The sequence below is a fragment of the Podarcis vaucheri genome, assembly GCF_965113315.1.
Source record: "Podarcis vaucheri genome assembly, chromosome: 8".
NCBI classification, from domain to species: Eukaryota; Metazoa; Chordata; class Lepidosauria; order Squamata; family Lacertidae; genus Podarcis; species Podarcis vaucheri.
Window position 1 is genome coordinate 79198645 of NC_138766.1, and position 20466 is coordinate 79219110.

At 44.3% G+C, this 20466-nt stretch overlaps 1 protein-coding gene across 5 annotated transcripts in view; it reads left to right on the top strand.

Annotated features, from left to right (window-relative positions):
* Positions 1-20466, top strand: part of COL14A1 (collagen type XIV alpha 1 chain) — a 147309-nt gene that overhangs the window by 11858 nt on the left and 114985 nt on the right. For 4 of the 5 annotated variants that reach the window (XM_082235396.1, XM_082235397.1, XM_082235394.1 and 1 more), the window contains exons 3-5: positions 6640-6756; positions 11360-11503; positions 17642-17743. The exons of the other annotated variant lie outside the window; for it this stretch is intronic. In XM_082235396.1, coding sequence (XP_082091522.1) covers positions 6640-6756; positions 11360-11503; positions 17642-17743 — 363 coding nt within the window. The remainder of the gene's footprint in view (positions 1-6639; positions 6757-11359; positions 11504-17641; positions 17744-20466) is intronic. 5 annotated transcript variants of the gene reach the window in all.

Genomic DNA, 20466 nt, shown 5'->3' on the forward strand with positions numbered 1-20466 from the left:
CAATGAACTACAATTCCCAGGATTCTTTGGGGGAAGCCATGGCTGCTTAAAGTGGTGCCGTGGTGCTTTAAGTATGTGGCCGAATTATGCTCACTTGCCAGGGGGGTGGGAATCTAAATGAAATCAGTTAAGGCTGCTTTGTAAAGGAGCCTAGAAAAGTTACTAGCTGAAAGCATTTTGCTAGCCTGCTGGAGGCTGTCAGATGGAGAGCTACACCCCTCCCACAGTAGCCTTTGACTTTCTATAATGGGTGAAAAGGAAGGGGACTTTCGCCCTCTGGCAGCCCACCTGGTTCCTATACTGGCCACAGAGGAGGGACAGACCACTGCATCCTTTCACACACACCCCACTCCTTCAATGGCTTAGCATCTCGTGCCCCTGCATTCATTCATTCATTCATTCATTCATTCATTCAAAGTATCTGTATCCCGCTCTTAGCCAGAACGTTCCAGAGAAGCTTCCTTATCAGTGAAAACAACACAGTCCCTGCCCTTGGGCTTACTATCTAAAAAGACACAGCACAAAAGGAAAAAAGGGATGGAGGTGGAAGAAGAGAACAAGTGAATTCAAGTTACAGATAGGTAGCCGTGTTGGTCTGCCATAGTCAAAATAAAAAAATTCCTTCCAGTAGCACCTTAAAGACCAACTAAGTTAGTTCTTGGTATGAGCTTTCGTGTGCATGCACACTTCTTCAGATACATGAATTCTTCAGGAAGAAGTGAATTCAATTCATTGTTGCCTATGGCTGCCAGGCGTGATTAATTACAAGACTGCGCCTGGCCAGCAAGTGCAAGGTCTCTTAATTTATATCCAGACAAGTCTCCTTGCTTCTACTTAATTTGAGAGGTCTCTCCCCCCCCCCTATACTGTTTTACCTGGCAAATGCAACAATTGTATGCTTTTGCCATTGTCGTTCTTTCTTTTCTGTGGAGGGTGAGGAAACACCCTGAAATAATAATAATAATAATAACAACAACAACAACAACAACAACAACAACAACAACAATCTATTTTATTTATACCCCGCCCATCTGGCTGGGTTTCCCCAGCCACTCTGGGTGGTTTACAGATTACATCAAACATAATAAAGCATCAAACATTTTTGTGTGCTTGCTCCAAAGGTTTATTTAGGCTGTAATTCTATACCAATTTTACTTGAGAGTAAGCCAAGGCCCATTGAAATGTCTGCTTCTCAGTAGGCTTACGCTTAATAGCAGGAGTGATGAACCTCCAATTTTTACGGGTCAATTTGGCCTGCAAGGCCATTTCTCCAAAAGTCACATCCACCTGTCAAGCAGCTAGTGTCACACTAATGGGTGGGTGCTGTCAGCTGATGGGCACAGTTCAATTCTCCCTTGGCTGAGCTGGCCAGTTACCCACAGGAAACTGCTGTGTGCATCCAAAGCAACAGAATTTAACCTCCCAGCTTCCAGGGAGGGTTAAATCCTGCTCAGACCCCTGCAGAGAGCAGGATTGAAAACTCTGCTCTCCAGCTGATGAACAGAGAGCTCAGCCCTGCTCAGTCCTGCTTCCCTGGTTACTATCTCTTCCTCCCCAATGGGTCAACTTTGGCAGGTGGGTGAGATGGCCCACCTGTCAATCAGCTGACCTATTTATGATGTCAGATGATCAACAGGCTGGGGGGGTCTGTGCTCCCCCTTGCTTAAGAGGGACAAAGTGAATTAATTAATCAATGTAATTCCATATTTTAATGAACCTCTCTTGGTGCTAGTCATATCTCTCGGTTCATTCTTCTCTGGTTCACCCTCTCCTTGGAGATCCTGAATCATCTAGTCCAACCCTCTGCAATGCAGGAAACTTCGCAGCCCTGAGATTGAGAGTCTCACACTTTGAAAATGAATTCAGTGTTGCCTTTTGTAACAGCAGACAGCTGAGTTTTCTACAATGTGTCAGAGAAACCTGCAGTTACTTCAATATGAATCTGATACACTAAATTTCCAGGAGGTCCCTTATGGTAGCTCATTGTTGTTATATTTCGCCTCTCCTTCCATTCCCTCACCCCTGCCCCAAAAGAGGTCCAAATTTTCAAAGATCTGTGGAGGTGGTTGGTGTGTTCCCCTCTTGGCCCAAGGTTGTCTGTTGGTCCTTGCAGTTGATGGATATTTGTGGGTGTGGTGAGCATCTTTTAAGCATGACCAAAATGCAGAGCCATGAGCACATTCCAGAGAAGGTCAGGCATCCTTTTAATCTCACAGATACTGATATGAATTGATTTGGACAGACCATCTTGTTCCGATTCCAGAGGCTGCCACTACCAACCTCTGCACAACCCAAGATTTTGCAACGGCCAAGTGGAAGGACCCTTCCTTTTAGCAGCAACCACCAGTCATCAGCATGCTATATAATGATTTGTGCCACTGCTGATCACTAGAATCATAGCATGACCCTGATCAACTGAGCATAGCACAACCCCCCTCTGAACTCTTGGTCACCCAAGAGAGGGCCAATTCCTCAGTCTTTGGCACTGCAGATTTGAAAGGTGGATTTATTGGTAAGGAAGGGTCAGGTCATTGCCCCAATGAGTGCAAATTGATGACGCTGTCAGCTCTTGTCAAGCCAGTGTGTAAGTGTGGCAGCATACTAGATGTGTTACAGTGGTACCTCGGGTTACATACACTTCAGGTTACAGACGCTTCAGGTTACAGACTCTGCTAACCCAGAAATAGTACCTTGGGTTTAGAACTTTGCTTCAGGATGAGAACAGAAATCGCGCAGTAGTGGCACAGCGGCAGCAGGAGGCCCCATTAGCTAAAGTGGTGCTTCAGGTTAAGAACAGTTTCAGGTTAAGAACGGACCTCCGGAACGAATTAAGTTCTTAACCCGAGGTACCACTGTACTTGTGTTAATCCAATTAATGTACATATTTTTTATGTCGGGGTGGCCAACTCTCAAGAGACTGTGATCTACTCTCACAGTTAAAAACTGGCAGCGATCTGGGGGTTCAGGTCAAAGTTGTTGAGATTTTTTTTAGGAAGGAGGAAGGCCCATTTTGGGGGGGGGTTCGGGTCAAAGTTGTTGAGTTTTTTTCAGGGAGGAGGAAAAATGTTGAGCTTGTTTTAGGGGAGCCGCAGTTGTTCAGCTTCTTTGGGGGGAACCAATAATCTACCAGCAATCTACTGCAGACGTCCAGTGATCTACCGGTAGATCACGCTCTACCTGTTGGTCATGCCTGTTTTATGTAAATTGCCACAAAAAGCCTGAGCAACCTCAGGACTGTGAGCTTCCTTTGAAATGCAAATGGCAGGTCTTAAGAAGTGATCTCCGCTCCGCCCCCCGCTCCAACTTGGGGGCTCCTGTTGCTATTTTGCTGTAGGATCTAATCACATTTTGTAGCAAGTTCAGGTTGTAGCATTGCATTGGTATTTTTATAACAAGGAAAGTGATAGGAAATGTACTGTTGGAAGTATCCTGAGTTGCACCCTGACACTTGAAGAAGAAACAGGAAGTGTAGCAAAGCAGGAAGTGACTTCAGCATCAGTCTAACAGTGAAGCGAGATCAGCTCAGGACACTCGAGGAAGCAAACTGGTTCCTCTTTCTACCTACCCTTTCTCACGCAGGTACATCAGCCTGCAACGCAAGCTGAGTTGCACCCTGACACTTCCACCAGATGCAAAGTTGTCTAACCTCCGCACAAACAAATCATTAAAAAGTTTTGTCTCAATTGCTTGGTGAGGTTGCCCCTAGCATCTAGTTGAGAGCTCAAGTGCTGTTGGTTTTGGATCCTTGTCTCCCTCCCCCTTTTTATGGGCAGTTCCACCATTGTTCCACCAGATTCTGAATAAGCATGGATTGCTCAGGTACTCAGTCTTGTTTGTTTGTATTTAAATACATAGGTATGGCTTACCCAAAGGCTTGGGGTGGTGATAGTAAAGGTAAAGGGACCCCTGACCATTAGGTCCAGTCGTGGCCGACTCTGGGGTTGCGGTGCTCATCTCGCTTTATTGGCTGAGGGAGCCGGCGTGCAGCTTTTGGGTCATGTGGCCAGCATGACTCTGGCGAACCAGAGCAGCACACGGAAATGGCGTTTACCTTCCCGCCGGAGCAGTACCTATTTATCTACTTGCACTTCGACGTGCTTTCAACTGCTAGGTTGGCAGGAGCAGGGACCAAGCAACGGGAGCTCACCCCGTCGCGGGGATTTGAACCGCTGACCTTCTGATCGGCAAGTCCTAGGCTCTGTGGTTTAACTCACAGCGCCACCCGTGTCCCTGTGGTGATAGTAAGACCCCATTATTAGGGCATTTTCACCCTCATCGACAGAATCACATAGTGCAACTCTTTCTAAACTGTACCACTCAGACTACAGAAAAGGGATTGCATGTTTCATTGTCCGTGCGTGTGTGAGAGCAAGAGAGCACCATGTCACACTAAAGGCAGTTCAAATATGTCTGGAGTGGCAGAGCTCGGAAAAGCTATCTCAGATGTGATTCTGCTGGTCATGTAGCTTGGTTGCTGGGAGCACATCTAACTGAGATGTGACAAAGCTGGCCTATTCTCTGTAATTCCTCTCTCTGACTCCATTTATCCAGCTCAAGTTGCTTGTCTCTGCTTGCCTGAATCGCTCAGTTGCTGTCATGTATATTAAATTCCTTTTGAGGCTATATACAAGACCAGTCACTTCTCAGATAAACTGGGGGAAGTGCGGTTGGGCATTAAACTGGCCTGAGGTTTTAATGGTAGGATTTATGTATGCCGTGTGTGTGTGTGTGTGTGTGTGTGTGTGTGTGTGTACATGCTACTTTTCTGGTTTGCTTTGGGGCTCAGCTTCATTATTTTAAAAAAGTTAACACATACATCAATTATGTGAAAATAAAAAAATTCCTTCCAGTAGCACCTTAAAGACCAACTGAGTTAGTTCTTGGTATGAGCTTTCGTGTGCATGCACACTTCTTCAGATACACAGGTGTGTATCTGAAGATCTGAAGAAGTGTGCATGCACACGAAAGCTCATACCAAGAACTAACTCAGTTGGTCTTTAAGGTGCTACTGGAAGGAATCAATTATGTGAAGTTGCTCTGAACTGCTGGGATGTCCAGGCACAGAGAAGGAAGCCCAAAAGGTGCCCTTATGTGAGACTTTTGCAGCTCCTGATCAGTTCATGCATGGATGTACACGGACCACACACCAGAAGAAGCCTTTTAATACCATTTCAAGCACAACGGGTTCCCATTCCTTTTTCTGACGATGCAGCAACCTCACCAAGTTGAATGGCTGAGATGGGAAGGAGCAATAGGACATTGCAGTGGAAAGCTTGAGGATATTGCAGGGTTAGGAAATTGGAGCTTTTGGTTTGGCAAGGATGAGTGAGGCAGGCATAGGGTGAAGGTGGGATTGCTTGGAGGTTTGCCATGTTTAGCAGAGGAAGGCGTGGTACTGGGTGGAGAAGGAGAGTTGCTTGTATGCCATCGCACTCCAGGCAATTTGCAAGGCTTGTGCCTTGCTAGTTATTTTGAGCTCTAAGGCAAGTCTGCACAACTTGTCTCCCCTGCCAAACCCAGCTCACCAGCTGCGTATGATGGCTTTCTAGATCTCTGACAACCTCCTGTCTCTACAGCCTCAAGCAGACCCAACCAGAGCTTGTTAAGCTCCTGGTTTGATTGAGTGGATTGCAAATTGTGCAGCGCTTGGCTACAGGCAGATCTGTGATTCTGATATCAGGAATACATGTATTTGGAGGGGAGTGGGGTGGTATGTGCACTGTGGAACGTCTTTTTAAAACATTGTAACATACCGGCATACAGGATCGCCTACACAGCCACGTCAAATAAATTAACTGCTATGGCTTTTCCACACCTCTCATGGGAATTCCGGCAATTTTAAACAGTCTGGAAATTCTTTGGAACAGAATTTCAGAGGACTAAATTTGTAGGGTCCATCAGTAGGAAGCCATGTCAGTTGGGCAGATTTATGTTTATTTTGTTAAAAATTTAGTCATTTGCAAAGCGGTTACAGAGTAGACCTATTCTAAGTGACATTCTGCCTAAAACTAAGGGATTTCTAGCACTCTTAATTGCTGGTAGGCTCGGGAGCTCCAGCAAATCAGTGTATTCCATGTTGTTAACTTGGTCCACCTACCACCCTTTGAAAATTACAATTCTCCTTTCCCCTGCATGCACTCTACAACATACTCAAAATTCATGCCCTCCCAAGTCTTTCACAATAGGACCTTGAGCAATCTCCACTTCCCTACCTTCCAGGAGACCCCCGAAAGCTAGAAAGAGCCCACTAGAATGTTCCCTGCACTATAACATAACAAAGAACAGATAATACACACCAAAATAAAGTTTGCGCATTGACTTTGCTTGCTAAACTAGGATGTTTTAACCTCTAACCCCAACGTTTCTTTGTCTTTCCCTGTGGGGACAATAGTGCTTTTTTTACATTTACTGTGTAGCTTATGTCTTTGGGAACTGATAATTCACCTTGACGTATTTCAACGTCGTTTTACAAACTAATAGACGCTCATCACGGGACTCTCCTGATAACCCACATCCTTTGTCTTGTCTGAAAATTGTGTCGTCTCTTGTTTAATTTGAATGTCTGTATGTGCTGTAATCTCAAGTTTTAAACAAAGTGCGATAAGTCCTTCAGTGCTTATATTTTTGCTTCCCTTCCAGTGGCCCCGCCGTCGAGATTAAGATACACTGTTGTTGCTCATGACAGTGTTCAGATTTCATGGAAAGCCCCTAAAGGGCAGATTGATGGATATAGACTCCTCGTCACGCCAAATGCAGGTAAGGGGGGGGGATGAAATGCTACCTTTCCCCTGTATTGGCAGTTTGCAAGCTGAGCTCCAAAGAACCTGATGAGCGATTTGTCCATTGAAGATGGGACAACAGCAGCCCAGCCCAGACCCATTTATTTATTTTTACAAGTCACTGAGCTAAAAGCCTAGGCTGGTTCTACACTTGGCATTGCTGAGGCATTGTTCTTTCATTCTACGCTATTGTCTTGGCAGCAACAACAAAGCCGCTCTTTCCCCACTTCCTGTCGGATGCTTTGCTCTAAGGAAAACAACAGGCATCGGAGTCCACTCCTAGGGGCTGGGGTCCCTTCGCAGTGGACTCGTAATCTGGTGAACCAGGTTCGATTCCCTGCTCCTCCACATGCAGCTGCCGGGTGACCTTGGGCTAGTCACACTTCTCTGAAGTCTCTCAGCCTCACTCACCTCACAGAGTGTTTGTTGTGGGGGAGGAAGGGAAAGGAGAATGTTAGCCACTTTGAGACTCCTTCGGGTAGTGATAAAGCGGGATATCAAATCCAAACTCCTCCCCCCAATAAGATATATGAAGGGGCTGGGCCCCCTCAAAGTTGATGGACATTGCCATTCAAATAGTGAGGGTGAGCCCTGTCATGTGATCAGTTATGAAGGGCATAATCCCCCTGCCCTATATTTTATTTACTGTACTTTTCTGTGTATAAGACGCCCCCTATTTTGTATACAACTCCCCCATGTATAAGATGCCCCCTATTTTGGGGAACTCAATTTTAAGAAAACGGGGGGAGATGGCTTAGAGCTGTTGAGCTTTTTCGGGGTAGGGTTACCCAGAGATGTACAGCTAATCCAACTGAGAAAAGCTGTCTGCTGACAATCACGCGCGTCCCAGAACAGCAGCCGCCAGTCACGGCAGCGACAGCCAATCCACAGCAGTCCTTGCAGCAGAAACCAATCACCAACCCAATTAGAGCAGCAGCAGCCAATCCAAAGCAGCTCTTCTAGCAGCTAACCACCAGCAACCCAATCCTGCTCACGGCTGCAGCCAATCAGCAGTCCCCCCCCCCCATTGACTGTCCATGTATAAGATAAGGCGAGTGGCGCTGTGGGTTAAACCACAGAGCCTAGGGAAGCTGTACGCCATCTCCCTCGGCCAATAAAGCAAGATGAGCGCCGCAACCCCAGAGTCGGTCACGACTGGACCTAACAGTCAGGGGTCCCTTTACCTTTACCTATAAGATGAGGCACGTTTGTGAACATTATTTTAGAGTAAAAAAAACCTTGTCTTATACACGGAAAAGTATGGTAAATTGGCACCCCTGGTGACAGGGAAATGCCCTGAATAGTATGGGATAGCACACTGACCCCGGGCTCATGGTTTAACTCTGTCCAGGCTAACCACAAGCTGTAACCATGGTTTGGCTTGGCGAGACTTGCAAACCAGGCCTACCTAGGTACCTTGTTCACTCACACAGTCTGCTCATGCAAAGGCCTTGGAAAAGGTTTACAGCTGAAGTTGGAATTACCGTTATGCCAGCATGCAAGACTCCGTCGGCTCAATACTCACAGTATTATTGTAACTGAGGGGGAAATTGCATGCTATACACATCATGCCCCCTGGATTCTTTTAAAATTTAGCAGAAATTCAGCATCATGCTTCTGTTGCTGCTGAGCTCAGAACTGCAGCCTTTAGCAAGCCCTTAAAAAACAACCCAGAAACAGTTGGTGCTTCCTTGCACACATCTGTGTGTAACTTGTAGTTTGCCCTTGAGGATAGTGTTTGCTGAAGAGATATTATTCTGACTGTTGCTGCAGAAACTCTAGTTGTAAAGAAACTGAAGAAGTTGTACTTGCATCATGCAGTGATCAAAGGTATATTTGTGGGGAGAACAACATATATTTGGACTATTCCTCTAAGCCTACTCTTTCGCCTAGTTAAACAATGTTTGCATTAGGTTAAAGGCTGTTCAGTGAGAGCATGCCTTATGTCTGCAACATGCCTGTTCTGTTCTGAAGAGTTTGGCCGTTTTGAACTGCAAAGACAGAGCTGAATAAAACCAAACCGTTAGGGCAAAGGGACAGTGCTTGCACTTGGTGCTTTGCAAACCTGAGTGATCAGCTGACTGTCTGGGCTTGCAGAACTTGGTGCGCTGGACTTTCCAGGTGCAACCGATCAATGATGCCTCAAAGCCCTGCCTTTAACTTCCTCACACCTGATGATACATAAGGCGTGGCTTGGCTGAGACAGCCTCATGGACCAAATGGGGAGGTCTGGCAGGCTGACTAAGCCTGCAGGTGCTAGGATGCCATTGTCATGTAGCAATTCCAAGGACCAGACATTTTGCAACCAACCCCATCAATATGGTCGCAAGCTTCTTGCCATGCTAGCTATATGAATCGATGCAAACATTTCTCACACAGTGTTCAGATTGGGACTTTGCTTCTGCTGCCTCCGAGGGTATATGGGACTTGTACAGATTTTGACCTAGCTGCCAAAAAGTTTAACCTTCACCCATTTAAATAATAACAATAAGTTTTTGAGAGTCACTATGTGGCAACTTTAAGCTTCCCTTTCTGGAATTATGTCCATGCCTCAATAAACTATCATTCTTTGCAATCCAAGCTATGCCAGAGTCTCTGTTCCTTTCTCTTTCATGAGACTTGAACCCTTGGGAGGCTGCAAGGAGCCCTCACTCTCTAGCCATAGAACTGGTTCCACCAGAATCTTCTGCAACAGACGGGTGTTGGATGCAGATAAGTCTTCTCTGGAGCTGAAGGCTTGCAAGCCACCCACTTATAGGGATGGAAGGACCTGTCAATTTCATTTCTCTGACTTTCTCATTCTTTCAAATTTCAGTTCTTCAAATTTTGCAGAAATTGCAATTACTTTTTTTTAAATCCTCATAAAATTCACCAGCATTTTAGTCTGAACTTCTCCTAATAAACACATCGGCTGTATGCAGTTTTGACTAATGTACACATTTCTGCAAGCAGTTTCCCTTAATGTAGTGTGTATTTGTTATTCTTCAATAATATCATCATTTTAATCCACTCTTTCCCCATTACATGAATCTTTATAAACATTTTTTTTGGTTGGGATACTGCATTGCAAAATTTGGATAAGTGCAAATTTCACATATAGTTCCAGGAAGTCCACATTTGATAGATTTGACTTTAAATGTAGCCAAATCAGATTTCTCCACCATTTCCTACTCCCTTATAAACAGACCTTGTCTGTTTGCATTTGGTGATATTAGGGGTGGTGAGTGATACCCTCTTGCTGCATGCCAAGATGACTCTAAAGTTCAGCAGGTATGAGTTCTCAAAAATAATAGACACTGGTCCCACTTTACGAATGTTCACTATGCAAAAATTCACTCATGCCAACACAAGGAATTTGTAGCCAAACCACTGCAGATTCTGTGGTTGGGAACGCATTAGAAATTTCCCCATAGGAATCAATGGAACTCATCAACTCATTATGCGAACGGAACTCGTCAACTTGCTATGCAAACAGTTGTGTAATGAACGACTTCCAGGAAATGTATTGTATTCATAAAGCAGGATCTGTATGTACAGCTTCATAATGTGGGTCAAGCAATCATGCTTGAATGATGCCTTAGGAATGTTTCTTCTTGACATGTTAGTTTTCTATAAGTAGCACTTTTTATTTGGGGTTTATATCCAGCCATAGTGACGTGGGTGGCGCTGTGGGTTAGACCACAGAGCCTAGGACTTGCCGACCAGAACGTCAGCGGTTCGAATCCCCACAACGGGGTGAGCTCCCGTTGCTTGGTCTCTGCTCCTGCCAACCTAGCAGTTTGAAAGCATGTCAAAGTGCAAGTAGATAAATAGGTACCACTCCAGCAGGAAGGTAAACGGCGTTTCCGTGTGCTGCTCTGGTTTGCCAGAAGCGGTTTAGTCATGCTGGCCACATGACCCGGAAGCTGTACGCCGACTCCCTCGGCCAATAAAGCGAGATGAGCGCCGCAACCCCAGAGCTGGTCACGACTGGACCTAATGGTCAGGGGTGCCTTTACCTTTTATCCAGCCATACAGACTCCATCCCTTTTGTTTTGTAGTGTAAACATTTCAACTGTAGTGCTTCACGTTATGGAAAGGGATCCCAGATTGCTCAAGGCTCTGTAACTTTGCTGCCTATGATTGCAAAGGATTAACGAGTAATTTCCCAGTGAGGAGACAGGTAGAAACACGATTTAAAGTTGTATGTTCCAACTTATGCCAAGGAAGTATCGTATTGTGTTGAAGAATATATGAATGCATAGAGCAACTTATTTATGTATCTCCATATCCAAGCTGGAATCTAAAGAGGCTTTAATAACTACTTTAGGATTTTGGAGGGGTTTGGGTGGGGTGCGGGTAATGGAATGCAGTGCCTTTTTCCTTGGAAAGTTACACAAAAAAAAGTTCTAGAACGAATGGGACTATTCTGATTTGATATAAGACAGCTTTGCATGTTTATATAGTTTAACTGTGGATTTATGTTGCCTTTATGAAACAGGAACATTGCATGCACATACAAAAACGTGGATCTCTGTGCTATTTTTGTTTTTAAATTAAAAATGCAACTCTGGTCTTTCTTTCTTTTTCCTTTCCGGCAGGTGGAAAAACCAACGAGCTCACTCTTCAAAACAATGCAAACAAAGCAATTATTCAAGGCCTTATCCCCGATCAGGGCTATACGGTTCATATTGTGGCGCTTGCTAAGGATCAGGAAAGCAAAGCGGCTCAAGGCCAGTTCCGAAGTATGTTTTCTCTCCCGTTATCTACATTTCTCACAGGGCTTTGCAAGAGGCTGGTTTTTGAGATGAGCATTTGAAATGTGTTTTGCAATGTGGAATGTGTGCTTTCTTGCCTGCCATCACACCGCAGAGTCTTGGAATCAAGGATCCAAAGTCAAAAAGAAAAGCCCCCAAGGATGGTGCAGGCATGGGGAGCCAGATTCAACTAAACAGTTGTGTTAGCAGGAGCCACTGCAATGAGTCCTGCTAGTGTAACTGGGGCTTACCCACCGATTCTAACACAACCCGCAAATCAGCTTGGTGGAAGGGGAAGAGAACTTCCAGAACAGTGCGTAGTAGGAAAAGTGGAGAGTTCATTCCATCTGGCAAGCAGAAATGCTTCTGATTATGGAATGATTGTAATAGCGTGACATTGATTTGCACCCTCTGAACTCTTCCCTGGGCAATGCAGCCATACTTTATCTAATTCTTAGAGAACTCCAGCTTCTCCAGTTCCAGCTCATAGCTCCGTGGCAGAACACATGCTTTGCATGTTCCAAGTTCAATCCCTTACACCATAAGAAATGAGGATGGGGAAAGAGATCGTTTAAAATACTAACTAATAAGTGGTGGGAAAGACCCCTGCATAAGACTCTGGAGAACCACTGCCTTTGGGCCAGGGCCTTAGCTCAGCGGTAGAGTACCTGCTTTGTGTGCAGAAGGTTGCAGGTTCAATTCCCAGCATCTCCAGCTAGGGCTGCCCCTGTATGGGCCTCTGGAGGGCTGCTGCCAGTCAGTGTAGACCATACTAAGCTAAATGGACCAACAGTCCAAATTGACACATGGCAGATTCTGTCTTTCTGATGTGCCAATCACAGTACAGTGGTACCTCAGTTTTTGAACGTAATTCGTTCCAGAAGACTGTTCGAGTTCTCAAACATAGACTATTGTATTTTAATATTTTTTTGGAAGCCCCCAGAGTGGCTGGGGAAACCAGTCAGATGGGTGGGGTATAAATAATAAATAAATTATTATTATTATTATTATTATTATTATTATTATTATTATTATTCAAAAACTGAAAACTCAACAGTTAGGGTGCAGGATCTTGCACTCAGCAGAAGCCTCGTGGCATGTTTGACTTTCGAGGCGTGTTCGAAAACCGAAGCATTTACTTCTGGCTTTACAGCATTTGAAAACCAAAATGTTCGTCAATGGAGATGTTCAAAAACCGAGGTACCACTGTATGGAGTCCTAAGGTACCTGTCTGAGTTCTCCCAACTCCAGACACTGATTTTTTTTAAAAAAAAACTCTGAGCTGAAGCATATACTAGGGTTGCCATATTCCCAAAAGTGAGCCTTTATAATTTTATTTTATTAGGTCAAAGTTGTTGAGCTTTTTCAGATTTTTTAAAGGATTTAACAACAACAAAAAATCACCCTCCTTGACAATTCTGCACAAAAATACTCCTGGATGCCATTTTCCTTCCCAATTCCTGGATGCTTCCAGGAAAACCCGTACGAATGGCAGCCCTAGCATATACCCTCTAGGTGCAGAGCCAAGTATGGACCAGTGGACTTCTCCCGTCAGATGTAAACCAGAGTACAGGTGGGATCCAATACGTGTGGTGTGTGCATTTCCTCAGAGATTTTGGTAGCCTGCAACATCCCTGGCGAACTCACAGAGCAGGCTCTCCATTGCTACAACCGAGTGGTGTGACTTGGGCGCTTATCTGGTATGCAATCAGATCTTCCCTTCCGTGTCTCTGCCTCTTGAGGCGAGTCCTCTCTCTAGTTCATTTCTGTGCCCATTGGTGCTGTGGGTCCAGAGCTGTAGCTAGGTGATCTTGCGCCCCTGGCAGAACCATCCAGATTGCGCCCCCTAGCCACAGACAAATTAGCTCTTCTTTCCGCCTCTCCTCCAACCCAACCTCCACCCATTCAATCCACCCTCTATTTAAAACCATTTCTTATCAGGCAACAATCAATATTTATGAACATATTTTTAGCCAATTTTGTGCGCCCCAATTGCCTGCGCCCCTGGCGGGGGCCCACCTCAGCCCCTAGCTACGGCCCTGGGTGGGTCACTGGCAGTGACCCCTAAAATATATGAGTCTGGACCCAGAAGGAAATCCTGCATCCATTGGCAGAGGCCTGATATCTGTTGATGAAGAGAAGCTGGGCCTAGCTCTCTCAGAGCCATTTCTCAGCGTAACTGGCTGTATTATTTGATAGAACACCCCGATGCAAGAAAACCGCCAAGCCACATGCTGCTTTTAAGTTAAAGAGCAAACTGTTGAGTGGTTGATCCAGGCTCTGAGTTATTAGCTGTGGTTGTTTTCAGAGTTGCTTAATTCCACCGGAAAAGCAAGGTTGACAGCGTGATTTAGAATGCAAGGCTGACAGTATATTCCAAAGCTTGGCTTTGGTCTGTGTTTATTGGCTGCAGCGAGACGTCCTCATGGAAGCATAACGGCTTGTCTGAATGAAATCAGACATCTTGTGCCTCTCAGAGCCCTCCTTAAATGTGGATGTGCTGTAAATGGGAAAGAGTTCTGCGGGCACCTTAAAGACTGACATGTTTGCCATTTGCAAAACAACAGCAAACCTCTGGTTACGTGAAACATATTCAATAAACACACAAGATGTAACCGGCTGTACTTTTGAATAAATAAGGTATACTATTCATTGTATCAAATTGTAGATTTCAACAGAAGTAGCTCATAAAGCATTACCTAGAGTTTGTACTACTGATGAGGCCCAGGATGGCGAAACAAGGCTAATATCCCAGAAATCCTTGTCTTAGACTCTGTGAAAGGATTCTGTGGAACTGTAACAACCTTTCATGTGGATTGTTGGACTCGATGAACACACAGATGGAATAGACACTTATACATATATGGACCTTATGCATGAACTGATTAGAGAATGAACTGATCCACTGGGTCTTTATGAGCTACTTCTGTTGAAATCTACAGTTTGATACAATGAATAGTATACCAGTGTTTTTCAACCACTGTTCTGCGGCACACTAGTGTGCCACGAGATGTTGCCTGGTGTGCCGTGGGAAAAATTAAAAAATTTGAAAGATTTTTTTTTTTAAAAGTCAAATTTTCGATTGGGGCGCCGTCCCCGGAGGGAGGCGGGCGAGTCGGGCGGCGAGATGCGGAGCGGCGGCGGCGAGGAGAGGCTGCCCAGCGCGGGGCTCTCGCCGTCTGCCTGCCTGGCTGCCTGCGAGCTCGGCGGGCAGCGCCTCCGTCCGCAGCGCCCGCCTCGCGGCTCTCATTCCCTGCCCCTGCCAAAGCTCACCCAGCCAAGCCGCTCTCTCCTTCCTGCCTCGCTTTGCTGCCTCCTCCCCCCCCCACCCCCAAAGCTTGGAGGTTCCCCGGCGCCGGCCCGCAGGTTTGACCCCCTTCTAACACCTGTTCGCGCTCCTTGCACGGAAAGGGGCAGATGAGGAGGAACGGGGCTCGCCGCTGCCTCCGCTCGCCCTCCCCCCTCCTTCGTGCATCCCTCCCGGCGTGACGCTGCGCGCTGACGTCACAGGGCTATAACGTGGTGTGCCTCGAGATTTTTTTCATGAAACAAGTGTGCCTTTGCCCAAAAAAGGTTGGGAAACACTGTAGTATACCTTATTTATTCAAAAGTACAGCCAGTTACATCTTGTGTGTTTATTGACATGTTTGCCATGTCATAAGCTTTTGCAGACAACTGTTGTCCTGAGTTGCAGGTAAATATGTACACATGGTTGGCATTGGGAGGAGTTGGGAAACAGCGAAGTCAAAGGGAAATGAAATGCTAAAACGTAGACGCAGTGATAAGTGTCTTATTAACAGTGGTAATTCACAAAAAAACCCCACAATTCTGTTGACAACACAGGTGTACCAACATTGGTAAGCCAATTAACACATGCAGCACGATGAATAATGCATTACCTTGTGAAACGCCCCAAGATCTTTTGATGAATTGCAGTATATAAATCTAAAAAATAAAATAATTTCCCCACCAACCCCCACCCCAAGTGTAGATATACTTGAAACTCAGGATAACAGGTCATACATCTGTTAAAGTAGACTGCAGTCCACAATAACTTAATAATTTGTTAGTCTATAAGGTGCCCTGTGACTACTTTTGCTTCAAGAGACAAGCAGCAACTCTCTGAGAAATGTGGTATATAGTTAACATTTCTTAAGACCACTGAGATTCATCTTTATTTTAGTGGCTGATTCACATAAATATTATTGTTACTATTCTTTTCCTTTTCATTTCTATACCGCTTTATATTTTTTAAGAACAAAATCTCAAAGCGGTTTACCAGCTACATTAAAACACTGAAAGAAAACAATCCAAAATAAAACAGTTACCGAAGAAAGTATACATTCAAAGCAACAGAACTAACAGGAAACTAAAATATCATCTCAAAGATTTCCAAATGCAACATTACAAAGCTACGGAATGCACATTAAACGCAGCAAAGTTAACAATTTTTGCTACCTTAAACATTTCAAAAGAAAACATTACTAAATGCATACTAATGCATATTTAAAGCAGCCCAAGTAACAAGAGAATAAAATAATGTGTGAACAAACTGGAGTTTTACAAACTTGTGTTTGCAAATTAAATGTATTGCGTATATCCTCACTTTGTAACCAAGGTTTGGTTGTGATGCCTTTAAGAGCGTCTTTTCACTAGCAAGCCATAATATGTGAAAAGGCCCAAAGGAAGGATGAAAAATATAAAAGGGGAAATGTATAACTGACAGATCAGTAGCATGACTGAAAGAGGGCCATGAGCAGAACATGATTTTTTAATAAGACGCAGCCACCTCCTCCCCAACAATGCTTTAAATAGATGGCTTTTATTAAGTCGGTTACACAATAATAGAGGCATGGTCTTGCTGCAGTAAGACTATATTTAGTTTTCCACATTTCAGGAAGACTGTACAAATTGGAGAGGATTCAGAGGAGACTGACGACAATGGGTGTTGTTTTTTTCTTTAAAAGAATCCAGAGATATAAGAAGCATCTGAAAGGGTTGTTTCTAGGCTAATGAAGAACAGATAAGGGTAACATTAAAATAGTTCGGCAGAAACGCCAAGAACCATTTTTCTTCATTACAGCTTGGAAAAAAGACAAGACTTTCATTAGCACTGTAGTCGCTGTTAGCCAATAGTTAAGGGGTTGGTTTAGGTTTATAAAGCCTTTTAGAGTGGCACTGTGGGTTAAACCACAGAGTCTAGGACTTGCTGATCAGAAGGTCGGCATTTCGAATCCCCGTGATGGGGTGAGCTCCCATTGCTCGGTCCCTGCTCCTGCCAACCTAGCAGTTCAAAAGCACGTCAAAGTGCAAGTAGATAAATAGGTACCGCTCCGGCGGGAAGGTAAACGGTGTTTCTGTATGCTGCTCTGGTTCGCCAGAAGCGGCTTAGTCATGCTGGCCACATGACCTGGAAGCTGTACGCCGGCTCCCTCGGCCAATAAAGCAAGATGAGTGCCGCAACCCCAGAGTCGGTCACGACTGGATCTAATGTTCAGGGGTCCCTTTATCTTTACCTTTACCTTTGTCCCATTTCAGTCTCTGAATATTCAAATCAGCCGTGCCTTTTTGAGTTGGTTCTCTGCTCACCAGATTTGGACATTGACGGCTCAGAGAGAGGAATCTGTGACATCCGTCCCACAAGTCTGGGACTCCTGAAGACTCTTTTCACATGGGCTGGTGCTAGAGTTAAGCTCTGTTGTGTCCTTGTTGCCTGCTTTAAATGTCTTGTGCAGATTGGGCCTCAGTCACGCATTGTGCTAAGTGAGACTAGCCTTTGCTGACCTGATACCTGCCAATTGCTAATTCTGCTCATTTGGCTGGTGAACCGTTTATTTTATTGTCTTTCTTTTTTTTAAAAAAAAAAAACTGTTTTATTCTATTTTTGCCAAAAAATGATTTGGCAGCTGCTACGGACCCAAAAAGAAGCCTAAACATTTTAATATATTTAATATGCATATGTTGGCAACAACAGAATTCAAAATTAGAGCATGGGAGAAATGGAACGCAGACTGCCTCATGTAGCACAACATGGTAATTTCATCTAAAGAAGCCCATTTAATCACTGGGATGCAGGGTTTGTTATGCTTTTAGGTGTTCCTGTTTTAACTCTGTCCACCTTTGCAGTTAAAGATATTGAGAAGAAGAAGGAGACCTCAGGAAAACCCAAGGTGAAGCCTGCCACCCCAACGAAGGATATTGAAAGTACACAACTTCCAGAAGTAGAAGGTCAGAGTTTGTGGGGAAGGAATGTAACATGGCAATGTTTTCTGTGTTTTCTAAAACAGGCCACATTGTAATATATACGGTGGGTATTGTTGCAAGCCAATATTTCGTTTTGTTCTTTCTCAACCATTACTCATGTCGGCGACTTCTTAAATACATCGTTAATTATTATGAGAACAAAATGCTACACATCAGTAACGATAATGTATTTTGGTTCAGTTTCAGTGCTCTGCACACCTGTTAAAGCAGAAATTTAGGAGTGGTGTTTGTAAAAGTAGAGCTGTTCTGCAAGTCTACATTCCAATCTGAGCATGGTCCACCAGATGTGGAGTTGGGAAGTTTTCTTCAAATTGTGGAAAGAACCCAAATCCTCCCCCATCCATAGACTTGGCCAAATAAGGTTAGGATGTTGAGTTGTCCATTAAGATAAAAACCAACAGGAATGTGTCCTTGGAAAACAGCAAGCTTAACTCCATGCCAGTCAACAGAAGCCTTGAGCAAGGGAGCACTTTTGTTGTGAGAATGATGTCATTTTCTGATTAACAAACTAGGTTTGTCAAGGGTAATGGTATCTTTGTGTGCCAGTGTAGAGTATGTTTATAATGAGACATGCTTTGTGCTTAAATAGCTTCTGGGAGCAAATCAGGTATTTTTTCATGCTATTATAGAATTCAAAACACATTTTTTTTAAAAAAAATAGCATTCCAAAGTAATTAGACCCCATTAGCAGTAATTTGCAAAGAATAAGCACATGCAAGAGCCTAATATTTCCAACCTCAAGACTTCTGAAACCCTCTGTCTTTTCAGGTTTGTATGCTGGTGGGGAAAATTTGTCCTTATCTCTTTTATTCCATGCTGGAGAGAGTCCGGCTTATTTTGGGGTTACCAGTAAAAAATACTTTGCTTTTGAGCAGTATTGGTCATACTAAAGTGTCAAGTAAGTATCTTAAATGCAGAAGGAATACATATAGAGATGTGTCCAGAATCCATGCCAGAGACTTACTAAGAATTCACTACCCAGAAATATGTCCATCGGCCGTTATTTTAGATGGATTCAGGAAGTAATCCAAACTGAAGATCCCCAGGGATGAGCTGAGTTTGGAATAGGTTGACTGAGCTGTCTCAGCCATAGATACTGGGATTTCATGACATATCTTTAGGCACCAGGTGAAAACATTCCTCTATAACCAGGCCTTTGGCTGATTAACCAATATATGACCTTTGTGTTTCTGGGAGGGGAATAGTTTTTGCTTTATTATGTATTATTTGTTCTCATTTTGTATTTCTATGTTGTGAACCACCCTGCGATCTTGGGATGAAGGCTAGTGTACAAATAATAATAATAATAATAATAATAATAATAATAATAATAATAATAATAAAGGTTGGCTCAGCTGGAAGTAGCTCTGCTCCTGAATTGAGTTTTGAATACAGGTGAGTTACACTGGCATCACCTTGCCAATAAAGGCCCATATAGTTAAAGCTTTGGTTTTCCCAGTAGTGATGTATGGAAGTGAGAGCTGGACCATAAAGAAGGCTGATCGCCGAAGAATTGATGCTTTTGAATTATGGTGCTGGAGGAGACTCTTGAGAGTCCCATGGACTGCAAGAAGATCAAACCTCTCCATTCTTAAGGAAATCAACCATGAGTGCTCACAGGAAGGACAGATCCTGAAGCTGAGGCTCCAATGCTTTGGCCACCTCATGAGAAGAGAAGACTCCCTGGAAAAGACCCTGATGTTGGGAAAGATGGAGGGCACAAGGAGAAGGGGATGACAGAGGACGAGATGGTTGGACAGTGTTTTCGAAGCAACCAGCATGAGTTTGACCAAACTGTGGGAGGCAGTGGAAGACAGGAGTGCCTGGCGTGCTCTGGTCCATGGGGTCACGAAGAGTCGGACACGACTAAACGACTAAACAACAACAACACACTGGCATAGTTTAGCTCAGCGTGTATCAGGCTGGCTTCCTGTAGTTTGGATTGCTCCACCAGACTAGTCCTAAGCACGCTTACTTGGCAGTAAGCTCCATTGACCCCAGTGGGATGGTGCTTTCAAGTATACATGCATAGCACTGCTCTCTAGGAACAGGGTTACACAGATTCGTAGAGAATTGATCCGTCAGTGGCAAGAGGCTATAATGGCAAAGTCAAACCTCCCTTTTACAGAGTTGGTATCACTTTGAATGAATACTACATGCTGGGGCCAAAGGGAGGAAAGCAATTGCCTTTATTTAGTCATTATTTGGAATGTAAAAGGTGAAAGATTTATATGATCTGAAGAGAAACCAGAGTATACGCTACCCTTCAGAATGAATGTAGCCTGGTCGATTTATGAATGAAAACATGAAATGCAGAATAGGTTACATAATAAGAGAAATTGTTCAGCCTTAGAAAGCTCAGAGGCCTTTTTTTGTAACCGCTATTGGAAAGCTAATGATGAACGTTGACCTGGACAGGTGAGCCCAGTTCTGATGTCCTGAAAGGCAAATGGTTTCTTTACTAATGACTGATGGGAGCTCCCTGGAAATGCAACCACGGTTTATAGTGTGTTCAATCATCAAAAGCGTCTCTGTTCTTCTGTTTTCTATCCTCAACCTTCCCTGGCCAGGCACTTAGCTTCTCTTCACGCTTCCACAGTTTTAAGCTCAATGGCTCATTAATCCACTCAAGTCATTTTGCTCTCTTCAAACAAGAGAGCGATTCCTTCGGTCGCTTTCCTGAGCTT